The sequence below is a fragment of the Ochlerotatus camptorhynchus genome, unplaced genomic scaffold (genome assembly GCF_037179485.1).
Source record: "Ochlerotatus camptorhynchus isolate MF236.1 unplaced genomic scaffold, CSIRO-AGI_Acam_v1.1 ptg000278l, whole genome shotgun sequence".
Classification (NCBI taxonomy): Eukaryota; Metazoa; Arthropoda; class Insecta; order Diptera; family Culicidae; genus Ochlerotatus; species Ochlerotatus camptorhynchus.
In genome coordinates, this window is record NW_027040767.1 from 1,088,957 (window position 1) to 1,113,861 (window position 24,905).

Below are 24,905 nucleotides of genomic sequence, written 5' to 3' on the forward strand. Positions count from 1 at the left end.
ATGCTCCATCCTCAAGGGGGAACCGATGAAGTAGAAGAATAATAGTAATAAGGTAAAGGGAAGCTTGAATGGGCAGTTTGCGTTGAGTGCTGACTGCTCTACTACTGCTACCTACACAACCGCACAGCCAATTTGTTTCTACTCTCCGGCACACCATGCGTCATTTGCAGCAATCCGACCGGGGAACTACTAATTGCCTAATGTGTAATTTGCTTCATTTTTTTTTACTCGCCTCTCGAGATACCTACCTATACCTTATGCATCCAGTGGGGCTGGAAAGAAAGCCACAAGCGTTTTCGCTTCTTTTCCCCCGAGCCAATTAAAATGACCAACACCGTTAATATATTAATACGTTTATTTAAAGTCATTATATTAAAACTAATTAATTTTAAATTACAATAGTTAAAATGTTCTCTCATTACATTGGTTATTCTTTTATCTTTTTCTGCAATTAGTTTTCCACTCACAGCTCACCTTTATCAGGTTTAGCGTTAATGGATGTTCGGTTTTGTGTGTGTGTGTGTGTGTTTGTGTTGTATCCTTTGCATTCGATTTGCATGTGACAATTACAGATCCATCGAAATAAATAGAACTATGGTTCTCCTGCTAATATGATCCACCGAAATGTAGTATTTACATGATTTGCATCCGATTGCTATAAATTTGGTTGTATATGATCATATCGGTTCTCTGTACCATTTCAGAAGGTTCTGAAAATTGGGTTCTGAATCGACTCATTTTCATTCTTGAACTGAAGGAAAGAGATGCATACTTCCGATAGTATTAAGTTGGTTGAAATTCGTTTGAGAGGTTTTATTTTCCTAATTGAAATAACTGGGCTTTAGATCCAATGTCTTAGTACGGATTGGAAACGGAATCTAATTGGTGGCAGATTAGAGATTAACTGCACTAGAGTAGGTAGTAGCTGCTTTTTACAGTACGATTATGCTTGACTTCTGTTCTTTTCTTTTTCTTTATTTAAACATGATTTCCTCGCTCCTAATATCATTGTTACTAAAGTTATGGTTTTTGTTTTATGAAAAATTTGAGCACATTTTATAATTTCAAAACTGTTTTGATGTTTATATTAAGAAATAGTGATGTCTGCTCTTGTTTAGTATTACATTTTTCTCTTTCGTCTGGAGACACATTACTCTACTTTAGCACTATTATTCTTAACACTAAACTATTTATCTTAGATCCAGAAATGGTTGATTCCATATTGTATATATACAAATAAAAATACATAAATAATCATAGGCTTTCCTCGACGTAAAAGAAATTTGCAATCATCCCGGTAGACATCCTAAAATAATGTAGAACAGTAAAAGCTCTAAAAAACAATTCGCAACTGTTAAACAAGAGAGTGGGGCAGTTGTCAATGACCATGATTCGATTTTTTGGTTTTCTATTTTTAAACTGAAAAATCACTAGCTTGTATTTGTGTCTACATGAGCAAAACAGATATTAACGGAACACATTGTTTTTTTTTTATGTCTAAAACCAACCTAATCAAAGCTGTCTACTGATTCTTCAAAACTCAACAAATATAAAAAGAAAGTTAACCATCCATTCTCTTGATTGTATTTCGAACGGCAAATAGAACAACTGGGAAATAAATAGTCTCGAAACGTCACTGGTTCAATCGATGAAAGGAATCCAGAAACAAAAGGAAATAGAACGTACATTTTTCGATAAACAACTCCTATCATAACTCATATTATAAAACTAATACAAGAGTCTGCTACTTTTTTTTTTTTTTGTTATCGACAGAATTTCAACTAAGTTTGACATCGAGCATATTCTCCTCGTCACCCTCTTTGAAAGAGCCAAAAAAAAAACCTTTCACCTCATGCATTAACGCTAGGAAAGCACGCTCACCGTTGCAGGGTGGGACGGGGCCGAGAAAAAGTAGCTCGTGCAACGAAAATAAAACTGAGCAAAAATCAAGCTGAGAAACTGCTGCACTGCTGACTGACTGTGAGCGAGAAATTGAGAGGGAGAGACGGGGGAAAACTGAAACAAGTGAAAGAAGGACGAAAAACTACTCAAAAAAAAACTACTAAAATAATGATCACATACTTTTGCCTTCTTGCCATTTTCACATTGTTTGATCCACAATTTCTACGAGAATTTTAACTTGTACGTAAACCTATAACCGAGGAAATAAAATTTTCCTTTCCACATATTTTTCATCATTTTTATCGATTTTGTTCAATTAATGAATTTTGTCAAGTCCTAGTTAATCACTAACTTTTACTGGATTTTTTTTTTATTCTCTTCGTCTGATTCAGTTTTCAGTTTCCTAAGGAAAAGTAAAATTCTTTCCCTTCCTTTCCTCACTCGAATTAGCTTAATTGTACTATATACATGCAATATGATTTTTCTTTGAATTATTTTAATGTTCAGTATTCCTCTTTTCACACATCGACGACACACTGGAGAAGCATAGTACTGGTGGCCTGGCTAGCATGGTATTTATAGCGCATTTGTTACGTATTATCAAAGGGAGCTCCAATCATTGTGGCCGACCGTCATCCACCCTCTAATGATGATAGTTGATCAGATGAGGATGGGGAATGTGGCTACACATCGGAGCAGTCGGGACGTCACACATTTCCATCTTCAGCTGTCCGTTGGCGTCGTCCTGATGGTGCTCCAAAGGTCACTGATGCATCTTGGAACCATGGAGAGGCATTCCTAGACCCAAATTCAAATGGTGTGGATTGTGATGGGACTGCTGTTGCGCATGATTGTGGCTCGAGTTACTGTTACTGCTGTTGTTGGACTGAGCCTGCTGCCGTTGGGAGTTTTTCTTATTCTTCATCCGTCGATTTTGGAACCATATTTTCACCTGTAATGTGCAAAAATCACCATTTAAGATCAAGTTCTACTGGTTACAGCAAAGGCGGTAAGATCACCTGTCGCTCAGTCAGGTTCAAATTCCGAGCCAGCTCCCATCGCTTCTGCTTGGAGACGTAGGCATTGAATAGGAACTCCTTCTCCAGCTCGAGTGTCTGGAACTTCGAGTAGGGTTTTCGCTTCTTTCGTACCGTTACATTGCCAGTCCATTCCAATGGATTTGACGGTGTACAGGAACCTACTCCACCTACCCCCACCGAAATGCTGGAACCTACTGGATTGGCGTGACGATGGCATGAAAATAAAAGAATAAACAAACACTTGGTCAGTAAGTGCTACCTTTCAAACCTTACCTTCCCTTGTAATAGCACATTCTAGTTACAAAGTAACACCCTCGTGAATAACGAGCAAGCCTAATTCAAGAAATCTTTACAACCTAAGCAAAACAAAAGACCGGTGAAAACAAATCACCGCAAATTTCCCGTCAAAACATGCCCGATATTGCCGCGACCAATAAACCATCCAAAACCTATAAGTGACGGTTGTTTGAAAAACCCATTTCCGCGTTTAATGGCTGGTTTTTACGATACAGGTTTCAGAATGGAGCCCACTTGTTCCGTCGCATACGAAAGCCTCATCTTAAGCATTGCCCCAAGTGGGCTATAAATTAATTTAACAATTCAATTATTGAATCGAAAATTAGCTCATAAAAGCTGACTATCATCTGAATCAAAGACATTACCTACAAAAAAACCAAGATCACCTGATTCGCACCCGCCAACGCATCGGTAGCAATATTGTTCACCGGCAGAATACCCTGCTTCCGAAGCCACAACCGGAGAGGAAAGCGATATGCTTCTTAACGAATAGACAATAAACAGCCTGTAACAATAAATGCTTCGGTGTTGATCATAAAATAAAAACGGCAAACATCACCAGTATCAGACTCGTGACCTCCATGGTCACCAGCTACCGAAACAAATACGCAAAGACACACACACACACATACCAGCGCACTAGTGTATGCAATTGTAGCGCACTTTCGTAGTAAACAGAACCTTGAATATTTTTACCCAGTTTTTCCTTTAGTATCTAGACGTCCGAACCCGCGGTGGTAGCGGATTTTTTTCCTTTTTCTCTCACCTACTACTTGTGGCTTACGCTCAAACGATCTTTTTTTATGAATTATTACCAAACATAAAAATTAAATTAATTGCCATCATTTCAATAAAAAAAAGTGTTTGTTGTTACATCGTTTGCGAGCGGGCAATTAAGCCGGATAATGGGCGAACCGGGCGTTTAGTGAATGAGAGAGTGGGTGAGGTGGAGGGAGCGGGAGAGAGAATGCACACGGACAAGGATGAGTCGCCCACCAAACAACCAGCATAGTAACCAAGAAGGTGGTTAAGGAAACTGTTATGGGCGGAAAATTGGTTGCGATACATTGTAGCTATATGACCAGTAAACACAACAGGTGTGCACTATTATGAAGGTGCCTCGCGGGAGGACTAAAATTTGAGCAAAATTGGCTAATCGGTGCCGCTAAACGAGTGGATTTTACGGGTACTAAAGACATAAGTACCCAATTGAGGGGTCGGTTAATGAGCGTACAGGATGGAATGATGTAACCCCGAAAGGGTTTATGCGATCGCATATGATGCGCACCGGCAAACCGTTTAATGTACGATCAAGCAGTGCCTTAATTTTATGATGAACCGAACAAAAGCACCCGTTAGAATGGATTGAAGCATTCGACAAACATTAATCTTATCGATGTTGAGGAAATTGAATCCTGTGGCCTCAGCTCTATTGAATGGAAATTTGATGCATCGGGCGATGCGAGTAACTCAGCTACTGAGACGAATTTGACTGAAAATTGCAAAAAGGGGGGTTTCTCTGTGAGTGAGTAAAATGTTACTCACTTTTGCGGGAAAAACTGCATTGTTTGAAAAATTCATGTAATTTTCTGTGATATCAAGGGCACACTAACAACGCTTAAGTAAATTTATAAGCAATATCACTGAAATCAGCAATGCTGTAAACATGCTTGCAAACAATTTCGTTGTTTATGCTAACTATAGCTCAACATTAAACGAGGGGAGATTTTACACCTCGGGGCCTCGCTTAGCTTAGTCGGTAAAGGCGCAGCTACAAAGCAAGACCATGCTGGGTTCGATTACCGTCCGGTCTAGGAATTATTCAGGTTGGAAAATTTCATAACTTCCCTGCCATGCAATTATACTAATGCACACTAATGAAAAGCATAGAAAGCTCTCAATTAATAACTGTAAAAATGCAGTTGAGAGCATGCAATAAGCAAATATGTGATAAGTAATATGCTTGAATTGCGAAGTGTGTGAAATTCTATGTGCTTGAATAAGAGGAAAATCGGCCGAAATTTAACTCAGTCTAGGAGTATAATAGACTGAGTAAAATATCTATTTTTTTATACTCAAGAAGTTCATCCTGGTTTTCAGCCAGGGGCTGGTTCATTTGAAAAATCCAGTAAAAATTTTACTCATTCACTGAGTAGCCCTCGTTTTTGCAATTTTGAGTCAAATTCCACTCAATGTTGAGTTACTCTCATTAGGCATGTAAACCAAAGATGATTGAAATCGAAAAACTTCAAAGTCACACAGCTGAGTAATCCACAATAAAATATATGAGTTCCACCTCTTTTCTTAGGGGTCATCAGTGTTGAAAGCTGAAAGCATTCAGTCACAATTTATAGACAAGCATATTTCTTCACCAATGTGCAGATTTTTTCCCTATATTAGCCAGGGTTGGTAAATGTTATTATGATTTTTATATTCCGCATATGGTTTTGACAACAAGTTTTCTAGCTAATTTACATGGATTTAGGTAAGCAATATAATTTTAGGCACAAGTAACAATAATATCAATAAATGAGCTTGTAGTTGCTATATTCATAAGGTCGTAATACAAAAGGTTGAATGTGACAAACGGCGGAAATAAAAAAAAATTGAAGAATGAGTGTAGTTTAAAGAATAGTAAATTGTATTGATATGTTTTACATTAAAGCACTGCTCACATATAAAATAAGGAAAAACCTCTCAAAACAAGGAGATTCAATTATTTCATCTTAGTTTCGAGAAATTTTTCGAAAGAACAGGTCATGTAAAAAAACTTTCTTAAACTCACAAGTTTTGCAAAGTTCGAACTAATGTACAACCTTTTAACTATCTTAGCTTGAAAATGTTATTATGATATAGATTTTCTTCTAAATATCGTCAAGTTCATTGTCATGACAGAACGTAACTGTGGATCAGGGACATTATGTTGAGGCACTATATACACTGGAGTCGCTTTTTACGCGGTTTTTTTTACACGTTTTTTTTTTACGCGGTTTTTTTACGGGGATTTCGCTATTTACACGGTTTTTTTTACGCGGATTTCGGAATTTACGCGGTTTTTTTTTACGCGGATTTTGGTTCTTTTTACGTGGATTTCAGAATTAACGCGGTATATCGTTATACACTAGAGTCGCTTTTTACGCGGTTTTTTTCACACGGTCTTTTTTACGCGGTTTTTTTACGCGGATTCCGGAATTTACGCGGTTTTTTTACGCGGGTCGTATCACCCGCGTAAAAAGCGACTCCAGTGTACTGACTTCAGTAAAGCGTTTCATAGAGTTGATATCCCTCTTTTGCTATTCAAATTATCTAAGTGAGGTTTTATTCAAAATTTATTAAAGTGGATTCAGTCATACTTGACCGGTAGGACCCAAAGAGTTAGATTTGAAGGAGATTTGTCGTCAGTAGTCAATGTAACATCTGATGTGCCACAAGGTTTCCATCTTGGACCATTACTGTTTATTCTATTTTTTAATGATGTAGAGCACATATTGAATATTCTTAATGTCTCCTGGAAATTCGTGAAACGTCTGATCTTGTAGTATTTCAACAAGAAGTTGGTAACTTTTACACTTGGTTCACAAAAAGTTTATTAAAGCTTAATGTGAATTGATTGATTGATTGATTTCTTTATTATAGAGACTTTCAGCCGTTGGCTCGTTCGTCTCTGTTTAATGTGAATAAATGTAATTCCATTTCATTTAAAAGAAAGAAAATTATTTTGCAAGAACACGTAACAATAGGACAAAACAGAGTTGAAAGGTGCAATCAAGTTAGAGATTTGGGTATTATACTAGATTCAAAATAAAGCTTTGTTGGACATTTTAATAACATTATCTACAAGGCAAGCAACATGCTAGGGTAAATTAAAAGGTTTAGCTTTCATTTCTATAATCCATACACAATCAAAACATTATACGTTGCATATGTTAGGCCCCTCCTTGAGTACTGTAGTATAGTCTGGGCTCCATATCAAGATACTCATATAAACCGCATTTAATCAGTTCAAAAACAGTTTCTATTATTTACTCTAAGAAAGTTAGGGTGAAGGAGTTTATTCTTACCATCTAATGAGTCTCTATGTATGTTGATCAATTTGGATGCACTTGATAGCAATGATAGCTTCTATAAACGATGTTGTAGCACAAAGAGTGAATGTCACAGAGATTTTAGAAAATCTAAATTTTTATGCTGCGTTCCTTAAGAAACAGAAATATGTTTTCTATTAACAATCAAAGAACAAACTATCCCAGAAACGCGCCTTTAAATAGAATGATGTCTTGTTATAATGAACATTATGAAACAATTGATTTGACAATGAACAAAAATGCTCATAAAAAACGTTTCTTTTCGAGGTTAGTCAGAGATTGAAGATTAAAATAGATGTCAGGTTTTTTTTTTTTTTTTGTCATTTAAACTGGTCTACATTTGATTGACGACGAATGAATCAATAAATTGTGCCGTGGAAATTCTAAAATTATATTATCACCATGCTTGACATGCACAGTAGACTGATGCAAAATTTGACTTTTTCGCTCCACAGTGCTTAAATTGTTTCAAATCGGGTCCTGATTAGCCTCTCAAAGTTACAACTCATTTGGTTAGAAACAGACTTCGCACAAGCCATTTGAAGTTTACATGTAAATTACTATGGGAAATCTCAACTTTTTGTTCACTGCCTTCAAGTCTTTTTCCATATTGAGCTGCGAAACAGTTCGATAGCCATTCTTATAGAAAATTTTCTCAGCTACAACTTTGCTCAAGATTGTTTCTATGTAAAACGAGACAGGAAAAAGTTATTAATTATTTAAGAGATTGGTAAACTTATGACATGATCAAGCAGCTGCTCTGTAGGCAACACTGTATTTTGCAGTGTGACATAGTAGCCATGCTTTGTGTGTCCTATTCAACGCCCCAGAAACACCAATGTTGCCTGCTGAGCAATTGATTGAGCATGATCATAAGACATGGGAAAATTTCCTACAAGTGTAGTTTAAAACTTTTGAAGCAGATCGATATGGTGAATTATTAGATAGACATGAACAAAAATCTTGGTTTTACCATAGTAATTCCCATACAAACTTCAAATGGTTTGTGCCATCTCAGTTTCTCACCAAATGGATTCAAATTTTGAGAGGTTAGTCAAGATCCGATTTGGAATCGTTTAAGTATTGTGGAGCGAAAATTTCAAATTTTGCATCACTCTAATGCACAGTTGTACACACCAAATGCTCATTTGTTAATAACTTTTCACTCAGTTGTTGAAATATATTTTTCTTAAAAGTAATTGATAGATTAGGATCATAGTTTACTATAGACATGCAAAGAGTAGGTAAATCTTAACATTTGAATCAACACCAATGAATTTTTACACACACACAAGTCCGATATGCGCAGCGAGCATTTCTCACTTCATGTTTGCAACGCAAAAGCAAATACAGCTTATTACTAGAATTAAAATCTTTTTTCACGTATCTACAGCAAGCTTAAACTCTATTCTATCGACCCTACTTCAAAAAGAACTAGGTTTCGTCAACTCTTTGCAAATTTAATAGCAAATGAGCAGTTCGTGACCAAAACTGTGTATACCCAGCATGATTACCATTTAATTCAGTTAGAAATTTTGTTTCCAAAAGCATATGAGAATTAATCTCACGAGTGCTTGATCATTGAAAAATGTCACAAAGCATAAGATAAGGCATGTTTTGGGTGGAACTTTTGAGATTTGTTTTTTTTTTCAAGAAAGTTCAAACTTTTGCCCCACCATACTCTAGTTAGTTTCGCCTCGTGATAGGACGTGTTTTCTCATAATCAAATTGTGGCTATGATATTTGCCAACTTTCTCCAAGTAAAGGGCGAACACGAAATTATTGCGACACATTCAACAGGGCATAACTTTTTTACCATTGGGTAAAAATCAACCAAATTTTGCACACTTTCTTATTGATGTGTATTGTGTACATGCTGTCAAACTCGAAGTCGTGTTTTTCGATTCAACGAAAATGGAGGTGAACCAACGCGAGTTGAGAGAACAAATTCTTTCCAAACACCTGGAATTTCCTGACCTGTCGCACCGGCAGTTGGGAAAAATGTTGAACATTCACCATTCAACCGTCTCCAGAGTGTTGAAGCGGTTCCAGGAGCGGTTGACGTTGGACCACGGCAAAGGAGCTGGAAGAAAACCGGGACCGGAGAACAAAAAGACGGAGGGAAAGGTGAAGCGGATGATTAAAGCAAATCCCAACGTCTCAAGCCGTGATTTGGCTAAAAAGATCGGCATGTCGCAGAGCTACGTCCAGAATGCAAAGAAGAGAGCTGGACTACATACATACAAGGTACAGAACTTCCCAAACCGCGATGAGCGGCAACAATCGACGGCTAAAACTCGGGCACGGAAGCTCTACGAGAAGATGCTGACAAAATATGGCTGCTGTGTGATGGACGACGAAACGTATATAAAAGCCGATTTTAAGCAAATTCCGGGGTTGGAGTTTTTCACCGGCAAGAGCAAGTTCGATGTGGACGACAAATTTAAGAAGAAGAAAATGTCGAAGTTCGCCTCCAAATATCTCATTTGGCAGGCCATCTGCTCTTGCGGACTGAGGAGTGAGCCTTTCGTGACAAAGGGAACAGTAAATGGCGAGATCTACAAATCTGAGTGCCTCGAGAAGCGCCTTTTGCCGTTCTTGCAGCAGCACGACGAAGCTCCGCTATTTTGGCCAGATTTGGCATCATGCCACTATTCTAAAAGTGTCCTGGAGTGGTATGAGGCCAATTCTGTCCATTTTGTTCCAAAGGACATGAATCCGCCAAACTGTCCGGAGCTGCGCCCGGTGGAGCACTACTGGGCAATAATGAAGCGGGAACTTCGGAAGAGCAAGAAGACAGTCAAAGACGAGAAGGACATGTTAAGAAAATGGAAAAAAAAAACTGAGAAACTGGTACCGGATGACACTGTAAAGACTTTGATGGAGGGCATCAAGCGAAAATGCGTTCAATTTTACACTCAAGGCTCCATCGATTAACTTTTCTTTTGATTTTTGAATTAAATATATGTATAAAACTACCCTAAAATTTTGGTTTGATTCTAAACATTATAAGAAAATTGGCATGACATTTTCGGTGTCGCAATAATTTCGTGTTCGCCTTTTACTAGGCACTGAAGATGTCTACACATTCTCAAAGAAACCCAACAAACAGTTTAAGCCAGTTAAAAGCTAAATAAGCTATTTTATAGTTGAACGAGCAAATTTTTGCCTCAATAAGCTCATATTCAGTTTTCAATGTATGTTCGGAATACACGTATTCCAGAAGCCATTTTAAATCTTATTTATATGACAATTCCGCACTATCGGGTACACAACTTACAATCTACTAACCAAAATTTAAAGCTCAACAAGCCACAAGGTGTTTGCTGCAGAGAGGCAAGCACCGAGATGAAATTTCAGATTTGTATGGGATCTTTATAAGTGACGAGATTTATGCCCCATTGACGGCACCGTTGGTTGAGTGGTTAGCGCGACAGCTTTCTCATCCCAGTGTGTCTGGGATCAATCCCAGTCGAGGTTGGTGGGATTTTTCTGAGGCGAAAAAATCTCTGGGCACGTCTTGCATCGGAAAGTAAGTAAACCCGTTGGTCCTGGTCCATGTATTGATGGGTTCAATAGGTTCCAGGCGTGGAAGCCGTCACTGATAAATCACCAATTGACAATTGACGCTCGTCGGTGATTGGCACTCGATTGCGATAAAGAGACCGACGTTAAGTACAAACAATTGTGCCCCAGAAACGCGAAATGGTACAGCAGACTTCAATGTTAAAGGTAATGAATGGAATAGAAAGTAATTTTTTATCTATAAATTAGGAATTTGGGGAACATTGGAGGCATTTGGTGAGATCCATTAATTATTCTATATTATATAATCCATTCATTACATCACATTTGATTTTAAATTCACTCTTACATACCTCGGAGCGTTTGGTACGGTATGTCCACGCATCCTTCCACCCCTGTAGATTCACGAAATGCATCGCTGTTTAAATATATTTATTTAAACTCGAATCATTTCACAGAATCATCTTTACGGCAAATGCAACGCACTAGGCCTGGCCGTTTTGATGTTTGTGTCATATCTCAGATATGCTGCAAACATCAATGTTGACAAGAAAACATGATTAGGCGTTATCTAACCTAATCATTTTCCAGAATTCTTTCTAGTACTGGCTGCGTTTGTATTAGATTAGATTAGATTAGATTAGATTAGATAAGAATGACAGGAATAGAAAGGCAATTTGAAAATGTTTATCTCAAAAGACGCCAACGTTAACCACATTCAAGATTGTATAACATTTGTAGTGTAGCTCACGGAGTATCTGGTAGAACAACATTATTATTAAAAAAAAAACTTCTTATTATTCTTATTAAGGAGATTTTCAGCTCCATCTCCTGTAAAAAAAGAAAACAAAATCGGTATCGCTGAAACACCCACCAAACGAAACTTTAGGTGCTCCTGGCTAGTTTGAAAATGCTCAACCGGGGGTATTTTTTTCATAATAATGTGTAGGGTTAAATGGACTTAAACATTATTTTTAAGACGTGATACACTGCTTATAATAGCATATCAGTCCCCTATGGATTTTCGTCAATTTTAAGATAATAACGCTATAGACTATCAATTGGCATCTACTTTCATATTACGTGATAAAACTACGGGCTTTAATCATGAAAAATGTGAAAACAACATCAAGTCAGTTTGTCCCATCCAGTAAAGCAATCGCAAATCAGTCCCATCCTGAAATTAAATCGTCCAGAGGCTAAGTTACAGTTCTGCCCTTTGAATCGCCATATTTTTGCTGATATAACAACCATGCAAGCTGCATTGCTACTGTTTTTAACTTGACAAAATTATCTATTAATTTTCTATGCTTTTTTATATTTACATGGAAATTGCACTTCTTAACTTCAACTGCCATTTTCTCAATGCTAACTTTTTCCATATGGGACTGATATGGGATTATAGGCAGTAGAGGGGAAATGTCGGCCCAAATGCCCCTAGTTTGGGCCCATACATAAATTCAACAATCGACTAAATTTTCAATAGCGACCAAAAATATCCATTAGTACCATCCCAATGACACGTTCATCTTGATAAAATTGATAAATAGCAGATTTTTAGCAATGGGTCCAATCTTAGATCCATAGGCCAATATTACTCGAAAGTACCTATTTAATGAGTATCTTGTATTTGTTGTAAACAGTCAAAAAATGGGTATATTTTCTTAATTTTTAAAAATATCTTAGAGCAGAAAAAAAACTAATTTTGTTTTTCCATGATTTCCGTCGATCTTCTTTTCCGTACAGCAGCTCGCACAGCTGAACTTATTGGCCCATCAACTCATGCACCGGGGACCAACGGTTTTACTTCCCTTCCGAAGGAAAGCGTGATCAGAGATTTACCACTTACCACTACACCACCGGCGCCGCTAATAATAACAATTATTGTCAACAGTCTGAAGAATTGAAAATGTAATAGCACGGAGTCTTCAGATAGTGAAGTGTCTTGTTATTCTTGCAAATCGGTCAAAATTCTCGATGAGAGACTCGGTAAAAGTGCTCCAATTATAAGACCACACCGCGTAGATTTAATTGGATTCCTTTCGACTGTTGTTCACCAAAAATGGGCACTTGAAAATAGTGATTTGGACGGCAGCTCCGATTGTTGCGAGGTAAGGAAAAGAAATGAAACCATGGTGAAAATTATCACAGGTATTCTTTTTTTATGGTCACTTCAACGCTCTTGGATCATTCGTGATTTGTCCGGGGGTGAGATTAGAACTCGTGATTTTGGCGTGAGAGGTATAGATGCTAACCACCCGAGCAAGGTTAGAGATCAAATTGAAATCAGAATTTGCTGTTATGATGTAACTTATTTTGAATACACCATTTGATCTCATTTTGGTTGACTTAACGGTTAACACAACAAAAATGAGAGCAACATTTTACACTATTGAATCAAACGGAAAACTAATCCTGCTTTCAATAAAATCAATGTGATTACTGATTTTGCATTCATAATGTTTAACTGAATACGGGCCTGGCGTAAATGGTTAGCATCCATGCTTCTCACGCTGAAACACTTAAGCTCAAATCTCACCTCGGGCTAGTCACGAATGACCTAAAATGTGTTAAGCAAAACAAATAAACAATAATCGTTAGTTCAACGACCGATGAACTTAAATCAAATTTTAAACAAAAAATTATCATCAGAACTTCAAGTTAAGTTGCTTTGATTTAAAAAGTCTTGACTGCATAATGAAAGCACAATATGACATCAGACTTCTGTCACGACAATTGAAATCAAAATGAGTTTTCATTATGATAGGAACTTCAAACTTTAATATCGATTTGCTTTCATTTTGTTAACCGACTTTGCTCGGGCAGTACGCCATGGTCGCCCCCAGAGGTATTCTAAAAAGTGGACCCGTTCCAAATTGGCAGAGAAGGAAAACGATGTTTGCATGCTCAATGATCTGAACGTTTCCGATAAGCAGCATCCATAAGCAGCGCGGGGTGGTGTAGTGGTAAACGTGATTACCTCTCACCCCGGCAGGCCTGGGTTCAATCCCAGTCGGCGCCGCAAGGATGTTTTGAGGCCTAACATCTCTGATCACGCCTTCTTTCGGAAGGGAAGTAAAGCCGTTGGTCTTCGGTTCATGAGTTGATATGATAGGTAGATAGGTAGGGTCCAGGTGTGGGAGCTGCCTCGCTGGTGTCGGTAGTATTGTTGCTCAGCACGTAAAACAAGATCAACGGAAAACAAATCAAGAAAAAAAAGAAAAAAACAGCATCCATCTAGAATTGCTTCCTGCAGTGATCATATGACGAAAATAGCCATCAGGAAGCACTATTTAACGCCTCGATCGACTAAAAAATGTTCGCCAATATCAGGATCCGTTTAATATTGATTCTGGGTGAATAAAAAATATGAATACGATAGTAGATAGACAGATAATTGAAGATTTTAAAGATTTCTTGCAAAATGTTGGAAAGCGATGCAAGTACATGGATTTAGATGCAGGAGATTATAAAAGATGTTTAGTGGATTGTTTCGTTAGGGTGACATTTTTCGACCATCACAAATTATGATGTATCGCACCCCCAGATTAAAGCATGATTTTTGATGTTCTAAGTGTTTATTCATTACTAGAAAAAGGTAGAGTTGATCTTGAAATACAGTGAACTCTCTACAACTCGATATTCAAGGGACCATCGAGTTATAGAATTATCGAGTTATAGATTAACAATCCCATACAAAATAACTATCCCAGTAGACATGAAATTAATTTTTACTATGGTTCTATAACTCAATATCGAGTTAGTGGACATCGAGTTGCGAAGAGTTGACTGTACAATTAAAAGCAGGATAATGCAATTTGATTTATATTTGTTTTTGCTTGTACAAACACCGCTTATTTTTATCCCACTAGTGTTCAAAAAAATAATTTCTTCTGATGTCAAATTAGTTGTAAATCGAGGCAACCTTGAAAGATAAACCAACTACCTGCATAAATTTGAATTTTGACATGCCAACATTCTCTTGATCAAGGCAACCACTGAGTTTCAAAGCCAATACACCAATGGCCCGTTTTTGTTAGCCCCTTCCCGCATCAGAGTTTTATCTTTCAATAATTGCACATTACCGTAATTACAAATCTATCACATTCATCTGCAAGATGGCTGTTTAAGGTATACTTTGGTGCAATAAAACCACTGAAAAAGCGCATAGGTTTCGTAGAACATTAGAAAATATTTTCAAAAACTGACTAGGCTATGAGGCCCATGACACCATATGGACCAAAAATATGAGCCTGCACTAAAAATGGTACAGATTAAAGAAGGTTTAGGAGAGTTCACGAAATTTAACCTAAAATTTAGCAATGCCAATATTGTTTGTTTTCTTATGACCTTATAATTGAATGAGTGGCTGTTGTTTTTAATTATCAATGGTTGTTATAACTCCTACTCTAAAGTTCCCCCGAATATCTCTTAATAAACGTTTACGAATTTTGTAGTTAAATGCGAGCATTTTCCCCTGAACGTTGATTGATCTGCCACAGCTTGCCTCAGTTCAAGATAAAGTTATTGAAAAAGTATCTAAATTTTCGTAATAATCTTTAAAATATGTTTCAAATATGTGTCATTGCCATAGATGCCGTTACCGTCGTGGTGGGCTCTTTGTAAAATTTTAACATGATTTTATGAAATCAATAAAGTAGTTATTATATGAAACATTTCTGAACGTTGTATCCTAATTAGGTGTAATGAGATGTACAGGCTACTTTGGACACATTATGCAAGATAGATTGCTTTGGTACTTAACTGGAGGTAATCAATGTTGTATGTATGTACCGTATGCGTGATATTTTTTGCACCATCATACATATATAACTCCCATTTGACCTGTGTGTACGGAAGTGTATATCGGCATTCTTAGTAAGCCTATGCCCTTCCGTGGATTGCTGAGCAATATGGACCGGAGCCGAATGTGGTCTTTCAGCAAGACGGGGCACCATGCCACACCTTGAACCACACGCAGATTTGGCTGAAGGAACATCTGCCGTTCTGGCCGAAAGATATTGCCATTCAGCCCGATCTTAACGCCTGTGTGGCGCGTCATGATGGCCAAGGCCTGTGCCAAACGCCACTCCGGTACAACAAGTCTCAGACAAACATTGACTCGCGCCTGGAGAGATATGGATCCGGACAATATTATCAGAATTGCGACAAATGGAAATTCTATCGATGATTAACATAGGTTTAAGTTCTTACAAACTTATCCTTTTTGAAAAAAATCATTGTTTTCCACTTAGAAAATTTCCAGATTTTTTTCTCCAAAGAGGCAAACCACCCAGGTGCTGAAAGTCTCTATAGTAAAGCTAAACTAATGTAAACTCAAGAGAGAAAAAATAGATAAATTCTCATGTGATTAAAGGTAACGTATGATGGATTGTTTGCCATAAGTAACTAGAAACTGCGGTTGGGGGTTTCCGGAACAGGGCTGGATGTGGCCAGTATAGTCCTGTGCTCTGATTATTACTACCATTGAACAGGTTTTTGAATTCTCATATTATTCAATCTGTCACATGATTATTCATTTCAGATCGTATTTAGTTTCATGGCATTTACAAATCAGAACATGTTCCATTTCACGTTTCCAAAAATATTCAAAAAGTTCTATGAGACCATATTTTTTTTTTTTTTTTTTTTTTAATTCTTGATTTAAGAGATTTTTAGCCTTAGGCTAGTTCATCTCTAAATATGAGACCATAGTACCTACGTTTTGTACGGCATAAAATAGACGAAACAATCGGATCTATGAAAGGGTATTTTTAGTGATTCTAAGCTCCTTCCCTATTTCAAGTTTAGCGACGAGGGATATGTGCTACTGCTTTTTATCAAATCAGGTAGAGCCTATGCGAGATTAAACCGATTAAGCCGATGGCGAGATTAAACTCCCTGTTTTAATTTAATTGCGGGAAACATCAAAACTTGAACCAATGGCTAAAAATCTCGTTAATAAATTTAAAAAAAAAAACACAAAACTTGATGCTGTTTCCGCATTGGCATTATAGTAAAACTCCTTATGTAACTATATACATACTGTGAAAAAAGGTTATCTTCTATTTAATCCCACTGAATTAATTGTTGTATCCATGACACATACGCATTTCGACTACAATGGGCAGACTTCATCAGTATCAATCCCACTATAGACTTATCAAAATCTAACTTCAAGCCTTCAACGAGATACATGAATTCTCAAAAGTAGCTAACTAAAGGGTGTCCACGATGAAATTGCCACATACAAAATTGATTCGCAAAATTCGAGTTTTCATCCGATTGCCATCAAATTTTCAGGGATTGAGAAATAACTATTAAACTTCATTTTACCATTTTACTCGTATTTTATTTACAGTCCATACGCAAATGCCCGCACCTTGGCCTTAACCCCGGCCATAAGATTCTGCACAACCTGTGAATCAACCGTTTTTTGCATGTAAACCCATACTTTCTTCAGTTCCTCGACTGTCTTCACTACCTTAGGTCGTTTAAGAAGGTGCTGCTTCATAATCGCCCAGTACTTCTCGATGGGGCGGACCTCCGGAGTGTTGGGAGGGTTGAACATTTTCGGCACGAAATTGACCTTATTGTCCGCATACCACTTCAGCACGTCCTTGGAGTAGTGGCATGAGGCCAAATCCGGCCAGAAGATTGTTGGGACGTTGTGGGCCTTCAGGAGAGGAAGCAGCCGCTTCTGGAGGCACTCTTTTATGTACACCTGTCCGTTCATCGTGTCCTGGGTCACGAAAGGTGCACTCCGCTTCCCGCACGTGCAGATGGCTTGCCAAACCAGGAATTTCTTCGCAAATTTGGACATCTTCTGAGTGCGGACATGCTCCGGAACGCTGAACTTATCCTTGGCCGTGAAAAACAGGTTGCCGGGGATCTGTTTGAAGTCGGCCTTCACATATGTTTCGTCGTCCATGATGCAGCATTCAACTTTCGTCAGCATGTTGAGGTACAACTTCCTGGCACGGGTTTTGGCGGACTTGTTCTGCTTCTCGTCGCGATTAGGGGCCTTTTGTACCTTGAACGTTCGAAGCCCAGCCTTAGTTTTGGCCTTCTGGACAAAACTTCGGCTTAGGTGCAGCTTCTTAGCCACATCCCTAACGGAGGCGTTCGGATTTCGGTTGAAGGCCCCAACTACGCGGTTGTGATTTTTGGTGTTGTACGGAATACTTTTTCCTTCACTTCTGGGCTTCCGATCGGTGGTCAACCGTTCCTCGAACCGCTTAATCACTCGCGACACCGTGGAATTCGCGATTCCCAACGTTTTAGCGATGGAACGATGCGAGAGATCCTTTTTCTCGTGATGAATGCGCAAGATTTTATCACGCACGAGCTGTTCTTTCGACTCCATTTCCGCGAGTTTTGATCACAGGACTTTAAAACTTGCAGGATGTAAATAATGCACTATGAACTAAATCCACCCAAATTTTCATTAAATTCTACCCAACGGTTAAAAAGTTAGAGCAATTTCATAGTGTGGCAATTTCATCGTGGACACCCTTTAGTTAGTTTTCTTTATTAGAGAGACATTCAGTCAGGTTTGGCTGATTTTCCGAAAATCAAATTGAAGGTGACTTGATTCCTTTTTGATGACATTTTCACAACCATCCCGGAATCAGGTGTGTTCACATTTTTGAGGATCTAACCTTCCCAAATTTAGTGTACATATTCCGGGAACAAGTGTGATCAAAGTATCACCAAACTGAGATTTAAGCTTCAAACTAACCTGAACAGAAGATCAAATGAAACAGCACCAAGAAAGATTAACTTACACGTAATCGTTCTGATTTATGAGAAATCCGAAGGGGCGTCAGGTGTCAGGATCAAAATGCTCGCATCTCGTATTTCTTGACAAAAAATCAGTGAGTAAAACGAGAAAATTTCTGTAGCTGGTGATGGAAATTTGTGTATGTTGAACGAGTGCAGCAAGTCAGAATGTTTTTTTTTACGGTTTGTCTGCAGAATGTGAGTTGATGTAATTACAGATCATTAATATCATTCATATGTTTGAAAACAATGTTTATTATCAACTATACATGTGGGAACATGTATAACGTAGAGTTATCAATGATTTTAAAACAACTTATTGAGAAATATTGGCAAAACATGCTTTTGAATCACCTTACAAAAATAAATCTTAAAAAAAAACGAACTTATTTTCAGCAGTTTGTTCGATCAATTTAACCCCAGTGGTTAATTTACTCTCGCTTTACGGTACCAAATTTTTCTTTGATATAAATCAAAGAAAAAATTGGTATCGTAAAGCGAGAGTAAATTAATCACTGGGGTTAAATTGATCGAACAAACTGATGAAAATAAGTTCGTTTTTTTTTAAGATTTTTGGAAACAGTTGCATCAAAATTTGGTGTTATGTGGAGATTGTAGGAGGATATGGCTGCCCAAATTTTAGAGTCTCTCTCACAGTTGATTCAACAACCTTACAGACAACTACTATCTTACATTTTTTTTAATTAAACAAAGTGAGCCATGGATACAGCAGTTGCAAAAAAGAATTTTGGAAAGGTTAAGCAGGCTTGATTTAGATGATTTAAGGGGGGAGTACACTTTGATTTTTCAAAAAAATGCATTTTTTTGGCCTAAAATGTTTCTTGGGATGGATACTTTAATTTAGAAAAGACTCCAAGTCCGCCAGAATATTCCTTACCGCTTTACGAAGCGATTTCCTAAAACATGTACCGACGCGCTGAGAGAGAGATTTTATCTGTAAACGCGTTTATCTCGAAACGGGGTTTTTCAAACTGGCGTGGGAAATAACTCTAACCAGTTATCATCAAATTTGGATATCGCCTAGGTTTTCTTGTTTAGAATTAAATTCTGCTTAGAAATACTTGTCCACATTTTCGATTTTGTCAAAAATGGATTTTTAATCCACGATTTTGTAAGCATTTTTAGGGTGAAAAAATGGACTTTTTTTTCCTAAGCCACAACTTTTGAAAAAATTAATTTAAAAACAATCGGAATACGTATTTCTAACCCAAATTTCATTACTAATCAGGATTTTTGTTCGATTTATGTTCCAGGATCACATGGAAAGGAGTATTTTCCCACGCCGTTTTCCGACTTCCGCGTGACCTGGTGAACCGGCCACGGGGAGATGCCAATCGAGTTCAAAAAAATACAAATTGTAGTTCGAAGGATGACTAATAAATGGGTTATAACATACTTGCCCTCCCTGAGTGTTTTATTGCTTAAAAAAATTAGCGAAAATGCCTTACTTTTTGGACGTTCAAAGTGTACTACCCCCTTAAATAGTAGAAGTGTCTACAAGTGCAGGAGTGTAGGATTTTAATACCTTCTTTGATTTTTTTTTTTTTTAGGTAATACTCACAGTTTAGTTGATGCAAAAACCATACACAAAGTGATTTACATTACATCGAAACTGCTGCACCCAGGTTAATCAATTAGTTATGTAATATTACGATGTTTACGATATACCCAGTTTTTGCGAACCATGTTTAACCATGTTTATCCACCGATGTAATATTGCATCAGTGTTATGCAATTACAGCAATATTTAAAACATTGGCATACATTACGTCTGACCAGAGCACACATTTTATTTGCTGTGTAAGGTCTCTAGAACTCATTCCAATTTAGGTATTAATAGAGACAAACTAACCCAACATAACAAGCGTAACAATTAGTCAAACGCCCAGCTATGACACACAACCCAAGTAACAATTTTGGTTTTATGAGGGTTCTGTAGATCATGATTTAGACGTGTAGAATGCTATAAAACTTCGATAAAACCTGTAATGTTACTTGGGAAATGAAATCGATCCATTTTTGGAAATTAGTTACACCAGGAAATTTAATTATATCTCCCGCGATGATCTGATTTGGTCAATTTGAGGAAAAAGTTCGCGTTAAAGTTAGCCCAACTATGCAGTGTTATTATAGCGCACGAAATAACGGGATAAATTAGATATCAGATCGAAATTGTATTGGAAATAGGGCAATAAATCAGATACTGCATGGCTTCCTTTTTTTCACAAATTGCTCTTTTGTTAATAATATTTCACTCAGTTGATGAATCTTGGTTTTACTTTGAGCTACGTAAAGAGAATGATCAGTAGACACGCATAGAGTAGTTAAATCACAACATTTGAATATACACCAATGAACATTGTTTTTAATGAAAGTCTAAAATGAGCAGCAAGTATTTCTCATTTCGTTTTTGTGACGCAAATTTGAGCACAGATTTTCGTCTAAATATAAATCTGCTATATTTTACGTATCTATAGGAACCTCAAACTCTTTTCTATAAGTTACCTAAAAAAATACATGTGTCATCAAGTGAGTGCAGAGCTATTAACAAATGAACAATTTGTGCGAAGAATAGAGCATGCCAACCCTGCCCGGCTAGAGTGATTACTTGCCACAAAATGTACGATATTCTATTTATTTATTCCGGAATGTATAAGCCACTATGTATATCAGCTATAGATACCTAACAAATGTTCGCAAACAATATTTCTGCCACGCGAATTAAACCATTACCTATATTACCGTCACACTGAAACCGTTTCCCTCAGGATACAAAAGACAGCAGCACACTGCCCCAGCAGCCTGATCACTTGTGTTCATGTTTAAATTAACATTTCATATTGCTTACATCGTACATTTATAAATATTTACACCCTCATTTCCCAAGCGATACATGTATGACCGAGGCTTCCACTGACTGTGATGTGTTGTTGCCATGTTTTCGATCCCAAAGCAGACAAACCAACTTTTGTAAGATGCACCAACTGCAAGTCGGCTGGCAAAGAGCTATAGTTTATTATTTTTGGAAGGTTCATTGAGTCAATCGGAATGAATTCGCCAACCGGAGCCAGCCTCTGCTGCTAGTGCTGCCCCTTTGTGGTTAAAACATTGAACAAATAAACAGGAAATCCTGCACCCTTCACCCAGCCATTGATTACAAGACGCGAATGGAAAATGTAGAATGACCGAATAGAGATTCCAAAAACAAGATCAACGGAAGATAATTCATTTTGAAGCGTGTTAAAGTTTACATTAACCAAGGTAAACAAAAACAGTTGCACGTACTATGTAAACCTAACTGACGGCAGAGAGTCAATAAATAGAATTGAAGGCATTCGTTGGTAGTACATCCACCGAGAATTTACTGACCAAGGTGATAATGGACTAAAATTGTGAACCATATAAAGTCGGAGAGTTCGGTGGAGACGCATCATCATTCACCTAAGGTGGAAAATATATTCATCTATCCAGCAATCACCCTACCCCGCCTTCTGCATTCAAGCAACGGTTCCCAGAAAACAATACTAAAGAGAACCGAGAAAATTGGCTCCCTTTGCGCAAGGCACGATTTCCTTGGTCTTTTTCTGCTCTCAAAATTCCTCATCATCTCTCGACCGTCTGTTGACGAAACCCACAGCATCTCGTCGCGATTCACGGCACCACTTCTGATGGTGTACCGATACGAGTCAAGGAGGGAAAGCACAAGCTAAATTGGAAACGAAGAAATCCACAAATTCTTCTGCTCCCGAGCCATTCGTTCGTCTTCTGGGAGATTTCTCGGACGTCCAACTCGTGCACTGCTGCAAAAGACTGTCCCGAGGTCAGACGATGAATAATGGAATCGAAACTGTCCCACTCTTCATTAAAATTGCACCTGACTCAAGAGAGGCAGCTTGAAATCGCGAAAAGCTATCCTCTCATGGGGAGAAAATCTGTTCGTCGTCTATGACGAGCCACTTCGCGGCTGTCCATAAGCTGCGTAGACAGCTTCGGGAAGGAGCAAGGGTTGAAATCTCTCAAAACATACACGTAGTTCATGGGCAACCCGTTGATAAAATTATCATAAAAATTATTTTAACGACACACGATTGTCATTAAGGAAACCCCCTTGCACGGTAATTATCACAAGCTTTCGACATACCACTTGCTAGCACATAACAGAATCAACATGCATAATCCTAGGCGACACTCGTATCATCTTCACTTAAATTGCAATAACAGCGAAGCCGCTTGCTCCATTCTCCCCGACGATCGCCAAAAATGTCTTCTCCATTTCCGCTTTGGGTTATTTTACTCGCCTGCTCCCAGCACATGTATCCCTCGTGACCCCTAACCCGTCTCGGATCGCCAAACCTGACTCAGCTGAGCAAAAGATAGCCGAAAAAGTTCCTCCAATTTCAACGCCGCTTGCGCGAGCATAGCGTATAGAGAGGTTATGTTTATGATGATCGATTTTCCCATTAAGCCGTAAAAAGGCGAGTATAAACAGCGCTTCGAATGCGAGAAGGCGACGCAAAGAGAGGGAACGGAACGGAAAAAAAACGGCCAAAACTTTTGGCGGCTTCCCGGGGTGGTCGTTTTTCCGCTTTACTGACTTGTTCGCGGTTCCACGGAAATGCTGTCGCGAGTTTACCCGAAAAAAAAAACTGCTGGAGGTCAGTGACTTTGAAACAATCGTACATTAACAAAGTTGTGTGGAAAGAGATACTCACCAGGATTAGGATATGTTTCACTGGAGTACGGCCGCAGTCCGGTGGAATTGTAGGTATCGTAGCTGGATTGAAGCGAGGGTGCATCCGCCGCCACTGCCCGGCTTCGCTCGGACGATGCAATGTAGGCGTCTGGTTCATACTTTGGGTAGTAGTGATGCTGTTTTGGGAAGTAAATGAAAATCATGTTACAGTAAAATCCTTTGGTATTTGGGACGACCTGCCTATTGTATTCCCTTGTAGAAAAAAAAATTGAACGGTTCTGTCAAAATTTTGGAAATTTATCCTTTAGTTGATAAATGTTAAAATTCAAATCATAGGATTTCATTCCAAACATATTTTCCAAACGATTCGAAATGGTTAACGTCAGCCCCAGTAATTAGAAAGGCTGCTTTATAATTATGTGAAGGCGGCTAATTTAGTCGGCCACAATCAACGATATCGTTACTTAGGGACTTCGGCAACAGCAAATAAAAAATAAAAATGTTAGTGGATGATAAAATATAAAACTATAAAACTAAATTTGAGCAACTTAAAATTTCTGGACATTTTAATTAGTTATAAATCAATTGTAAAATTTTTGTCTAAAATTTCGAAATGGAAATCAGGAAATTGCATTTTTTTTTTCGACTAATATTTTATGTATTATCAATTGGAAAACTTATCAATTATTAATTCCAGGTGTAAAAACACATAATTGATTAATGTTTTAAGATAATTTATTGACTACTGACCCGAATATTTTTATTATTACTTATATAAATCAAAGAAAGATTAAAAAAAATGGGAATGATAAAATAGGCATACTGCTGATTTACTAAATTTTAGAAATTGAAAATTTCTGGCATTTTAATGAATCTGTGAATGTGTATCCAAAATGTCTAAACGGAACAAATTTACTATAAATTTTAAGTGCAACAACATATAATTGATAAACAAAGTTGAATGTTTTGTTTTTTTTTTTTAATTTATTGACTACTGTTCTGAATATGTTTTGATAATGTAATGCACACATTTTAATATTCTGATGGGCTCATATGAACTACAAAATTAAGAATAAAATAAGAATAAACTAAGAATAAATTAAAAATAAAACAATAAATTTCCCTATCAAAATCCGTAAAAAAAAAACAATATATCCATACTCGCACTAACAACAAATCCAAATAAACATTTTCTACTCCCTTCTCTCCTATTCTTTCAAATAAGGTTGCTTATGCTCATTTCGTATAAAACATGATTTCAAGAAAAACTTATTCCTTTTGATCATATTTTTTATTGGTAAGATACAAGAAGAGGTTGCATAGTATGTGTTTGTCACAAAAACCTTTCAATTTTGCTTTCTAGGAGTCACAAAAGTCCCTTCGTGTATCTTACAAATAAAAAATATTATCAACGCATCTAATGTTTTCATAATTCCGAAAAATATTGTTCTATCTGAAATGAGTATTTGTAACCATACATTCAAATTGTACTGTTACAACAAGGTATATACTTATTTTAATGGTGAAACTCTAATGACATTTCTTACAAAACCTACAGGT

The 24,905-nt window shown here is 37.5% G+C and overlaps 1 protein-coding gene across 2 annotated transcripts in view; it reads right to left on the reverse strand.

The window, feature by feature from the left end:
- Window positions 1-337: 337 nt before the first annotated feature.
- Window positions 338-24,905, reverse strand: part of LOC135706445 (homeobox protein abdominal-B-like) — a 106,029-nt gene continuing 81,461 nt past the window's right edge. The window contains exons 6-8 of one of the 2 annotated variants that reach the window (XM_065228053.1): window positions 23,365-23,521; window positions 2,922-3,133; window positions 338-2,854 (exon numbers count right to left, since the gene is read on the reverse strand). In XM_065228053.1, coding sequence (XP_065084125.1) covers window positions 2,666-2,854; window positions 2,922-3,133; window positions 23,365-23,521 — 558 coding nt within the window. In that variant the 3' untranslated portion in view covers window positions 338-2,665. Of the gene's footprint in view, window positions 2,855-2,921; window positions 3,137-23,364; window positions 23,522-24,905 lie in introns of both variants that reach the window. The other variant, XM_065228052.1, reaches the window with a different exon arrangement.